This window comes from Nymphaea colorata, unplaced genomic scaffold, assembly GCF_008831285.2.
Source record: "Nymphaea colorata isolate Beijing-Zhang1983 unplaced genomic scaffold, ASM883128v2 scaffold0563, whole genome shotgun sequence".
Lineage (NCBI taxonomy): Eukaryota > Viridiplantae > Streptophyta > Magnoliopsida > Nymphaeales > Nymphaeaceae > Nymphaea > Nymphaea colorata.
The window spans coordinates 15,975-28,237 of NW_022205069.1; the positions used below are offsets into that span (position 1 = coordinate 15,975).

Genomic DNA, 12,263 nt, shown 5'->3' on the forward strand with positions numbered 1-12,263 from the left:
CCGCAGAGCTGCTCTCAACTAAAATAAGAACAGAATTTGCATACCCCGTCAAACATTTTGAGGAAGCCTTGAAGAAAGAAACCACCACTTAATAGAAACAACATGTAGAAAATGCTGAGGACAACATAATCAATTAAATTTTAAAGGAAAGTACTGAAAAGAAAGACCCAAATGAAAAAATCGCATCACTCGCCAAGTACTAAAAGAACATCGGGACAGCTGAAGAGGAGAGCAAAACTTCAAATGCTGTTGTCCTGAGTCAAAAATTAGAGATGAACTTGGCAGAATCAACACGCTTGGGAACGGTCAGAGCAACCTCATTGAGAAAGCTCATCAAGCCTACTTGGCATAGGCCTTACAAACTGTACAGAGTCATTGCAGGCCATCATGGTTGGGTGAGATGCCTTGCTGTTTCTCCTTGTAACACTTACTTTGCCTCTGGTTCTGCCGATAGAACCATCAAGTTTTGGGATCTTGCCTCGGGAGAGCTAAAGATATCCCTAACAGGCCACATCAACACAATCAGAGCCTTATAGTTCTCTAAACAGTATCCTTACTTGTTCACTTGCGGAGAGGATAAGTCCATTAAGTGCTGGGATTTGGAGATGAACAAGGTTATTCGAAACTATCATGGACATCTAAGTGGTGTCTACTGCTTGAAGATCCACGATGGCTTGAACGTGCTGGTTTCAGGAGGAAGAGACAGTGCAGCAAGAGTTTGGGACATTCGAGTTAGGAAGCAAGTTCATGCTTTGGTTGGCCATTCTCATACCGTTGGATCTATAGTTACTCAAAACTCAGAGCCTCATGTTATCACTGGCAGCTATGATTCCTTCATCAAGATGTGGGACGTCGGCACCGGTAGGTGTATCAACACCCTGACAAACCACAAAAAGTCAATTCGAGCGATGGTGGAGCACCCAACATAATACACGTTCGGCAGTGCGGCAAGCGACAATATCAAGGTGTGGAAATGCCCAAATGGATAATTTTTAAGGAACATCGCAGGACACCACTCCATCATCGACGCAATGGCAGTAAATATCTTTTTATTAAGATCAATCAAGACAACGTCCTCGTGAGTGGAGGAGACGACGGAAGCTTGAAATTCTGGGACTGGCAATCTGGATACAATTTCCAAGATATCATGAGTCAGCCTCAGCCAGGATCTATCGCTGCAGAGAACGGTATCTTCGCCTTAACATTCGATCGAAGTGGATGCCGCTTGCTAAGTGGAGAGTGCGACAAGACCATCAAGATGTGGAGAGAGGATGAAAATGCAACTGAATAAACCCATCCTATCAAAGAGTTCAAGATGGAGTTTGACCGTAGATGATTGATGTAAAGTATTTATCACTTGATATCATATATTTAACTTCTGACAGAGCTTTCTTTAAGAGGTTTATCTAATGTTGACTCAATCCTAATGGATTTATAAAAATGGAGCTTATCTTATTTGTTTAATCGAAGAGCTTGTATTTGATTAATTTTTGAAATTATAAAAATGCCAGAGGCAACAATAGTAATTCTGGACAACTCAAACTATTCCATTAATGGAGATTACCATCCGACTCGATGGATTAGCCAAATCGATGCAGCCGGCCTGCTTATCCAGACCAAAATGGAGCAAAATCACTAAACAGCCATGGGGATTGCATTAAGTGGTGGCAACCAGGTCGAAATCATTTGCACTCCTTCAACCGATCTAACCAAGGTTACATCATACTTGTACGGAATCAAGCTTTCTGGCCATCAGAAGCTATCTAATGTACAATAAATTTTTATTTAGGCATTGCAAACAGCAGCACTCGCATTAAAACACAGAGCGAATCCGAACCTTGCACAAAGAATTATCTGCTTCGTTGCATCCACCATCACTGAAAACGTCTAATAATTGAAGATCATCTGCAAGAAACTGAAGAAAAATAGCATTTCTTTGGATTTAATCGGAATCGGAGACTTGTCATAGTAACAACGAGAGAAGATGAGAGTGATGAACGAAGCAGTCAAAAGCGAGATACACGGATGCGATTTGATCTTTGTAGAACCTGAAGGAAACCTAAGTGATGCACTATTCTCGAGCCGAGTTTTGGGCGGCTAGCAAAACCCTGCAGCGATGATGCTGAACTAAGCTGACGATCCTGAGCTTAGAATGGCATTGTAGATGAGCTTGCGAGAGTAATAATAAAGACTGCGGCTTTTAGCCGCAGCGAATCACAATCAGCCAGCCAATCAGAGGCCTCATGAATAAGAAGATCTGGAGCAAAGAGCCTTGCAGCTATCGATGGAGGAATAGAAGAAAAATGATAAAAAAGAGTAGAAGAAATAATGATTGATAGTTTGTAACCCAATGCGACAAAATATTAATCGATTAATAATTATACAATAACAAAATATCAAACCATTTTTACTCATCTGGCCTTTTGCCGAAGCTAACGATTTCTTTTTTCCTAAATAATACATTTGATACCCGCTAAGCCAACAGAATTTGCAATTTTACCATCATTTAAGAACATTTTTAAGAATATTTACTTTTTTCGTCCTATCGCTAGCTGACAAGATATTAACTTAACTCGCTCTCAGATCTATTTTTAGGTATTTTTTCATTCTTAGAGTGACGGATGGTTGCATTTTTTATATGTTTGGAGTCTTCATAGCTTTATTATCTAAATTTTTTATTACTATTCCTTTGACTTTTAGCATATGATTGGTTATTTGTTCTTGACTGGATTATTTCATTCTATTTCTTTAACGGAATTCTATCCAATACATATCCTTTATCATCTAACGATGAATGGCCACTTTAAGATGAATGTGTGCCGAAATTTATTTTGTTCTTGGCCTTGTTTTAGAGAGTACGATCAATTTATCTTTATTTCTTTTGGATTATTAGCTTTTTTGATTGAACTTATTGTATTTTATGGAGTTTTTAAATTTCTTTTGTCACTAATTTAAGCGCATGTTGCATCTCGATCATCAACTATCCTTGCCTCTTAAGTGTTTGTTTAATTTATTCGTTTTCACTTGTTAATTTTTTTATTTGGTCTTGAGCTTTTTTAAGTTATTTTTAAGTGGAAGTCAATTTAATAAATTCAGATACGGTCTTTTCCCTATTTCCTTCTGGAATGTTGCCGTCCTTTAAGTATCCGAGCTGAACTTGATTCAAATATGTGGATTTATCCCCGTAATTTTCAAGGAGAGTGATTTTGAGCTGTTTCATTTCTGTAACAGGGATATCTTTTATCTTGAAATACTGTTGCTATGACTTTAGCTCCAGTCTGATCTTGCCAGCAATCACCCATTCATCATTGAACCCATTGTTATATGATACTTCGATCAGAGCAGGATTCGATTAGTACTCATGCCAACAATAAAATCCTATTCTATTGAATACCTTAGGATAGGTTCTGAGGTTGCTTGTGTCAATAATACAAAATTGAGGCAGTTTTTTCTCAACAATCCAAAGCTCCTAAATGTTTAGATGATTACCCTTTCGTTACTGCTGAGGATATTGTTAGCAACAGATCCTTCTCGTTCTGATGATGCCTCTATAACCTTACAGCCATTTTCCTTACTGAGATAATTTTCCTTTATTCCTTTCGACATAATTCAAATTTATAATAATAATGATCACGCGCAAGTGTTATTGCATAAAGCTATTGCTTTAAATGATAATAGACAACAATAACAAAGTGAATAGATCAGTTTTACTTTTATCTTTTACTCTTTTTTGTTTGGACAGGTTTGAACCTCAAGGCCTCTTTTGCCAATTTGTCGTTCTCTGCTATTCTCTTAAGCGTGGATTAACTAAATATATCAAAAGTTACATTCGATTTAGCACTTATTGCTACTTAAGCTTTCTCAGCACTTTCTTTTACTCGAACCGAGATGTATTATTGAAATTGATCTCTGAGTTCATCAGTCCCTTAGGCAAGGACACGCATGAGACAGATTGAGAACTTCTTTTGACAGGTGAGATGGTTTTCCTGAAGGAAAAATCGATATCTAGCTTGCTCATATTCTAATTATTATGCGGTTTTATTTAGGAAATGTGAATTTTAGATAAAATTTATTTATAATCAATACAAATAACGTCGACGCCTGAAATCTGATAAATTTTATTCTTGTAATCGCTGCTAAAGCTCTTGCTCCCTTAAGATGTTCTGCAGCCGACTATTACTGACCTCTAAATCTTCAATAGAGTTGTGAAGTATAACCCTTTGGCGTGAATTTCGTATGGCTTAGTTGTTTATCTCGAGTTTTTGCCGAATGTAATCTTGCTGAATCATGTTCTTTTCCTCAATTCTTTGAGAGTACCCGATATAGTAGCCTTTTCCCATTGGGTCTAGATGTTCAGCAAAGGTTTCATATAGAACAGGACCCTCTTTATCAAAGCTCAAAACTCTAAATAGACGGACAAGGTCATCTTTGCTAACAACTTTTCCATTGTTTCTTAAGAAATGATCTATTTGTTCTAAACCTTGAATAACACCTTTCTTCTGATGGTCGATAAGGGTGAAAGCTTCCTCTACGATATAGACGTGTCTTTGGTTCATTTCCATCCGGATCTTTGCCAGCTATTGAATCTCTTTGATTTTATGGTCAAAATATCTCGCTATTATGTACTCAAGGTCTATCGATAGTCTTAAGCCCGCTTCATAATATTTCCTTTCAAGTGCCTTTTTGTTTAGTTTTACGTTTTCCTTCGGTAAAAGCTATTGTGTGAGTCTTTGTAAGGTGATGACTCCGACCCTGTCTTTATCGAAATCGCGGAAGATGAGGTAGAGCTCTAGTTAAGTCGGATAGATTTTATTTTCGAGCATGAACTCTGAGAAGTCATCTGGAATTAGGTAGCCTTTCTTGAACTTGTCGAAGCGCTCGAAAACTGTTTCCATTTGGAAATAGGGATTTTAGGCGATCTTTTCTCTCACTTTTTCTGCCATGATTTCAAGGCTGTTCCACCTTATAAGGTACTCGGTAAGACTTCGGCGAATAGAAGTCATCCTTCGAATAAAAATAATAAGAATAAGTTAAAATTAATAAACAATACATTGCTTATAATAAAGATATCTTGATTTTCTTTCATTAATTATGATTTTTTATTCTTTTTAGAATTTTTGTATTTAGCTTGGGTTTTATTGGATGCTTAGCGTTTAAAAAATTATAGAAAAAAACCTGGTGCATGATTTAAATTCTAAAATTAATGCAAAATGTTTTTCAGGCCTTTAATTCGGAGTTGTGATTCCCGATGATAGCATTGATTTGATGCCACCCAACAATAGTTTTGTATATAAATATTTTTTTCAATGGACATTGGTAGTGCAATTGCAGTATTTATGGTCCTTTCCTTCCTTATGCTGGCCCTCTTCTGCTTCGTAACTAAATATTTCCACTATAAGCTGAAGCGAACCATCGAGGAATCCAACTAAGTTTACTCAATGGTCGATGAAGTTTACCAACACTCTGAAGAAGAGGTTGACGGATAATTCTAAGAGTACAAAGTGAAGGGTAGCCCCTATAAAGCAAAGCCTGAAGCAGATGGAGACAATGATGAGAATTATATTGAGATGTCAGATCTCCGAGCTCCTCTCAAGCAACGCCAGGATGATTTATACAAGCCCAGTGCGTTGAGATCCAAGCTTAATGGTGGTATTCTTCAGGCAATGTCAAAACAAGAGTCAAGTCGTGAGATAAGTTCACTGAAATCATTCCGGCCATAAAAACTGATCACCACCAACAGAACAGCTCGATCAAACAAGGACTAATAGGGTGAGCCCGCCTCTACAAAGCACACCTTTATCAACAAACTTGTCTGTTACAATGATGAGGGGCTTACGGTCTATGATATCTTTGTTAAAATGATCAGAAAAGTCAGTGCAGGAGTGGTGAAGGAAAATAAAACTTGCAAAGTTCACCACTATTCTACCTCTTAATAAAACTTTGAAGACCAGCTTGAGATTATGGGGTTCTAACGGAACCTTTATGGATGCTACAAGTATGAAACTTCAGTGTAAGTCAGCAACATGAAAACTGACTAAAACTATCTGGTCAAATCCTTGAAGACAAGCTAAAGCAAGCAGCAAATTTCAGAAGCTGAATACATCAAACATCGTGATGAATTAGCTCAAATAGCTCGAACTAATGAATGATTTTCGAAGCTTTTCTATCTATGCATTCTTAGCTAAAAGCCATCAAAAATCTTTGCTTTCTATCTAAATTTAAAGACTTCTACCTCTGAATTATTACATTTGATAAGTTTATACCTTAATAATTTTTAGAAAAGTCGATTTCTTGTCATCTTGGATATACCCAATCTTAACAAACATCATGATTAGATGGGTCTATTAATGATCGGCAAAACTTTCATAAATAATATATGGAAGTTTAATGAAACATCAGCACTCTTTTATAATTGACAGTATTGCATTAATAGATATGATTAGTTTTTGTTAGTAATATATTAATCAATGAATGACTCCGTTTTATCAAACCTCACAGAAACAGAAAGCTGCCATAACTGCGAAAAGTTGAATGCAGAAAATAAGAAATTGAGACAGAAGCTTTCGACATAATACTACACTCAAAGATCGCTGCCAATTTTGATAAAGATAAACAAAAAGATACAGGACATATAGCAGGTTGCCACGAAGAATGGAATAGAAATGAGCGATCTTGCCTAAGCCTTAACTTTTTCACTTGACAAGCTGCTTGCCATCAAGAGTGAAGAACTAATAAAAGCAGGAAAAGAGATACTTGAACTAGTTTTACAGCTTCATGGACTAAGCTTGAAGTAATAGCGAGAAGCCAAACTATAATCAAATCATAAGAGTGAGAAAAAAGAGATTGAGGTAAAGCCAGAAAAAGTTCAAAGACCAGAAATAAATGAATCACATGTTAGCTATTTCCACGAAGGTTAATCAACCCAAAAGATACAAAGAAAAAAAGAAACAAGCGTGGTTGAAGCTAGGATTTAAATGCCCACCCAAAAATAGCCGCAAACCAGCATCTTCGAGGAGCTGAATAGGTTCGGCAAGAAGGAGTAAAGGTTCTAAAGTCCTTATGTCATTAGAGATCCGACTCCAAATGGAGAGAAAAAGTTCAAAAATGCAGATGAGGAGCAGCAAAAGTTATCGGTGCTCAACACTTCGTCCAGCTTGGAAGATATAACCTTGCCCTTAAGCTGGGAAAAACGAAATTTTTTCGACATGAACGGGAAGGTCATCACCAAGAAATACAATGATGATTACAAAAAGATATGCACAGAGTCTCCTTTGCCCAAGTGTGGAAAGCACGAAATCAAGATCCAGATACTAAATAAGGGGACAGTGGCCTTCGGTATAGTAACTGCGACTTTCAAGAATGAATACATGATCGACGATACGAGATGCGACGCGGTTAAGTATCTATCGTTTTCAAACGGAAAAGGTATGGTTAAGTTTTGTGGGGACCAGATTATATCGGGGGAACGAGTCCACCTGAAGAAGGACCAGTTGCTGGAGATCACCTTTGACGCCGACGCTCTCGCGGTGACATTCAAGAACCCCAACCTCATGAAGCCCCTCGAGATCAGACTCAACGACAGGTTCAAGAACAAGGAGCTCTACTTCTTCCTGGAGATGAAGCACTGCGACACTGCAGTCAAAATGATCTGATCGTCACATCGTCTGCACACATATGCTAAACAGCCTCCAAAGTAGAGCCAACTATAAGGATCGGAAGGGAGCTTGCCTTCTCTTTATTTACATCCCTTTCGAATATTGGTAAGAGTTTGGACACTCTTCTCTTCTCCACACTGAAATAGGTCTAATCTAGGAGTCCTTGCCTGCAGTTTTATTACTATTTTGAATTCATAACGGCTCAGGAAGGGTCCGATATGGATGTGTCTGCTGCGATCTGTGGCTCATGGCTCACACTTTGAGGTTTCGCAGGGTTGGATGTGCTGGCTGTCTTGATAAGCAACGGACTGTAATATAGATGAAATAGTAAGAAGTAATCGGCAATCATTTCATCTCCGTCGGGTAGCCTAGTGCCACATTTAGTTTGTCCTTTTGCAAGATTCACGACGTATGGGGTGATGGGTGATGGAGGGAAATGGGGATGCTACCAGCACACCGCCAGCGTTATATCGATGCTAACCCAGGTTTTCTTCAGCAGATCCTTATTCCAGTAGAGAGGGCTGCAGTTAGGCCCAAATCCTTGCCAACCTATTCTCGATCAGGATGCCCTCTTTGAAGGCAGCCGAATAAGATTATCAGGAAGGATCGTCATCCGCCAAGTCCATGATCGCAGTCGTGTGATTTCCAGGATGCGATGGTAATTGGCCTGTCCTGACGCCAAACAGTCCCACGAGTGTTTGCCGATTCGGTCAGATTTGGACCGATTTTTTATTTTAAGGAATCCAATTTTGGGCATAAATCGCTGACTGGTTTGGCAACGTTCATAATAATTTGATTCAATGGGAGCCCTTAAATCACTTCTTCAACGTCTAGACACCAGTGATGAGATGGCTAAGGCTGCTAGAGAGGCAGTTTAAATGTCTTTAAATATGATAAACCTTAGATTTAAGGCCTTTTAGTCTGAGCTTAACATTCCGATCGGCCAGGTTTAAAAGCTTCCGGCAAAGTATGTGATTGGCTTCAAAAAGTAAATTTATGTTTAAGTTTCCTCGAATACAGATAAAATCACAGGATAATTGAAGGATATTGTCCATGGGTTTGCCGATAAGCAGGTCGCTGATTCAATCGTTAATCTTTTGAGTGCAACCTTAAACATTATCTTAGGATCCTATGAGGGTGGCTACAATGAATCACAAGACTATATGATCGTGACCAATATTATAGGTGGAGTATTCAGGATCGACTACTTGGTCGTCCAGCAAAAAATGGAGGCCCAAGGTATCAAGACAAATTGCAGCGACGTCTTTGGCTCCTACCTGATCATCACTTCAATCGATACCAAAGCGGTCACCGATGAGAATGTTTACAGAGTCCTTGTCGACCGGCAGTTCCCTTATTGCACTGTTCAACAAAAGTTGCTCCTTGTAAAGTTGACTGAGGAAAAGGAACTTACTGCAGACTAAATGGCTGAAATACAACAGATAGCTGTTACAACGATTAACCCAGAGCCCCCATAGCAGCCTTCTGATCCAAATCCACCTCAAACTCCGCCTCAAAATCCAACCCAAGATCCACCTTCACAAGATAAGTTCGTAAGGCCAACTTGGGAATCGAGATTAAGCCTTTAAGAACAAAGTTTATCTAGATTGAAGCAAAGTAAGTTAGACAATTAGGATAATTTAATGAAGTTAAAGTTGAGAATTAAACAGGCTAAGTTCACGATAAACAAGCTGAGCCAAATAGCCGCTGCTGAAGCTTTGAAACAGCAACAAAAGTCAACTAATGGGGACGAAAGTTTTGACAGCTTGGTGAGCGAAGATGATGAATAGCCTGATTAGGATTAAAAAGCTGAGGTATTTGTCAGATAATCTTAGGGTTCCTTAACGGCGAAACCAGAGGCACAGGGAAGACTACAAATTACAAGTTTATGAAGGAATGATCTCGATGGCATGAATTTTATAATTTCTCTTGCTTTATCAATTATGAATATATCCGACTAAAATAAAAGATAATACATCAAAGTTGGTGTTTTTTTTATATCCATTACGAGCTCGCAAGCCCCCATTTTAGTTTTTGATGATATTAATTTTTGCATCAAAGAATGAATACATGATCGACGATACGAGATGCGACGCGGTAAAGTATCTTTCGTTTTCAAACGGAAAAGGTATGGTTAAGTTTTGTGGGGACCAGATTATATCGGGGGAACGAGTCCACCTGAAGAAGGACCAGTTGCTGGAGATCACCTTTGACGCCGACGCTCTCGCGGTGACCTTCAAGAACCCCAACCTCATGAAGCCCCTCGAGATCAGACTCAACGACAGGTTCAAGAACAAGGAGCTCTACTTCTTCCTGGAGATGAAGCACTGCGACACTGCAGTCAAAATGATCTGATCGTCACATCGTCTGCACACATATGCTAAACAGCCTCCAAAGTAGAGCCAACTATAAGGATCGGAAGGGAGCTTGCCTTCTCTTTATTTACATCCCTTTCGAATATTGGTAAGAGTTTGGACACTCTTCTCTTCTCCACACTGAAATAGGTCTAATCTAGGAGTCCTTGCCTGCAGTTTTATTACTATTTTGAATTCATAACGACTCAGGAAGGGTCCGATATGGATGTGTCTGCTGCGATCTGTGGCTCATGGCTCACACTTTGAGGTTTCGCAGGGTTGGATGTGCTGGCTGTCTTGATAAGCAACGGACTGTAATATAAATGAAATAGTAAGAAGTAACCGGCAATCATTCCATCTCCGTCAGGTAGCCTAGTGCCACATTTAGTTTGTCCTTTTGCAAGATTCACGACGTATGGGGTGATGGGTGATGGAGGGAAATGGGGATGCTACCAGCACACCGCCAGCGTTATATCGATGCTAACCCAGGTTTTCTTCAGCAGATCCTCATTCCAGTAGAGAGGGCTGCAGTTAGGCCCAAATCCTTGCCAACCTATTCTCGATCAGGATGCCCTCTTTGAAGGCAGCCGAATAAGATTATCAGGAAGGATCGTCATCCGCCAAGTCCATGATCGCAGTCGTGTGATTTCCAGGATGCGATGGTAATTGGCCTGTCCTGACGCCAAACAGTCCCACGAGTGTTTGCCGAATCGGTCAGATTTGGACCGATTTTTTATTTTAAGGAATCCAATTTTGGGCATAAATCGCCGACTGGTTTGGCAACGTTCATAATAATTTGATTCAATGGGAGTCGTCAAATCAATTCTTAAAGATCTGGACACCAGTGATGAGATGGATAAGGCTGCTAGAGAGGCAATTTAAATCGGTTTGAAAATGATAAATATCAGGTTTCAAACTTTTTAGACTGAGCTTAACCTTCCTATCGGCCAGATTTAAAAGCTTCCGGCTAAGTATGTGATTGCCGTGAAAAAATAAATCTATGTTAAAGTTTCCTAGAATACAGATAAAATCACAGGAGAATTGAAGGATATTGTCCATGGGTTTGCCGATAAGCAGGTCGCTGATTCAATCATTAATCTATTGAGTGCAACCTTGAATATCCTCTTAGGATCCTATCAGGGTGGCTACAATGAATCACAAGACTATATGATCGTGACCAATATTATAGGTGGAGTATTCAGGATCGACTATTTGGTCGTCCAGCAAAAAATGGAGGCCCAAAGCATCCAGACAAAGTGCAGCGACGTCTTTGGCTCCTACCTGATCATCACTTCAATCGATACCAAAGCGGTCACCGATGAGAATGTTTATAGAGTCCTTGTCGACCGGCAGTTCCCTTTTTGCACTGTTCAACAAAAGTTGCTCCTTGTTAGGCTGACTCAGGGAAAGGAACTTACTGATGATTAGATGGATCAAATACAGAAAATAGTAACGACAAGTATTGCACCAGAACCCTCATCAATTCAAACTCAAACATCAGCTCAAAATCCATCTCAAACATCACCTCAAAATCCGTCTCAAAAATCACCTCAAAATCCATCTCAAACATCAGCTCAAAATCCATCTCAAACATCAGCTCAAAATCCATCTCAAACATCAGCTCAAAATCCATCTCAGGCACCAGCTCCAAATCCATCCCAAGGTCAGCCAACACAAGCAAAGCTTGCAAAAAATACTTGGTAATCAAAATTAAGTGATTAAAAAGAGGGTTTAACGAGATTGAGGCAAAACAGGTAATACTATTAAGAAAATGCGATGCAGTTGGAGTTGCTAATTTAGCAATCTTAGTTCATGATCCGCAAATTGAAAAAATTAATAACTGCTGAAGCTAAGAAGAAGAGGCAGCTTAAGCCAGCTAAAGAGGAGGAAATTATTGAAAGTCATATAAGTGAAAAGGATAAACAGTCTGAATAGGATTAAAAAGCTGAGGTATTTGTAAGATAATTATAGGGTTCTTCAACTGCGAAACCACACAGTGTGCCAGGGACAGGCGAAAGGCTGCAGCTTGTAGCTTGATGAAGGAATGATCTCAATCAAATATAAATTTATAATTTCGTCCTTCCCTTATTTACTAGCAGATTATTCAAAAAAAGCAATAAAGAAGACCAGCTTTTGACTTCATTTTTCTCATCTTCAAGTTTGGCAGTAATTTATAAAGATGCACTGTATAATTCGGTCCAGTCGACTAGATCTTGAAGAATGATTATCCTAAGCAGTAAGAAGTATAGTACAG

The 12,263-nt window shown here is 39.1% G+C and overlaps 1 protein-coding gene across 1 annotated transcript; it reads left to right on the top strand.

Annotated features, from left to right (window-relative positions):
* The first annotated feature begins 272 nt into the window (after positions 1–272).
* LOC116245179 (uncharacterized) lies at positions 273–1,336 on the top strand. Its single transcript, XM_031616847.1, is given in 2 exon segments — positions 273–1,040; positions 1,043–1,336. Coding segments are annotated over 2 exon segments (1,062 nt in total).
* The last annotated feature ends 10,927 nt before the right edge of the window (positions 1,337–12,263 follow it).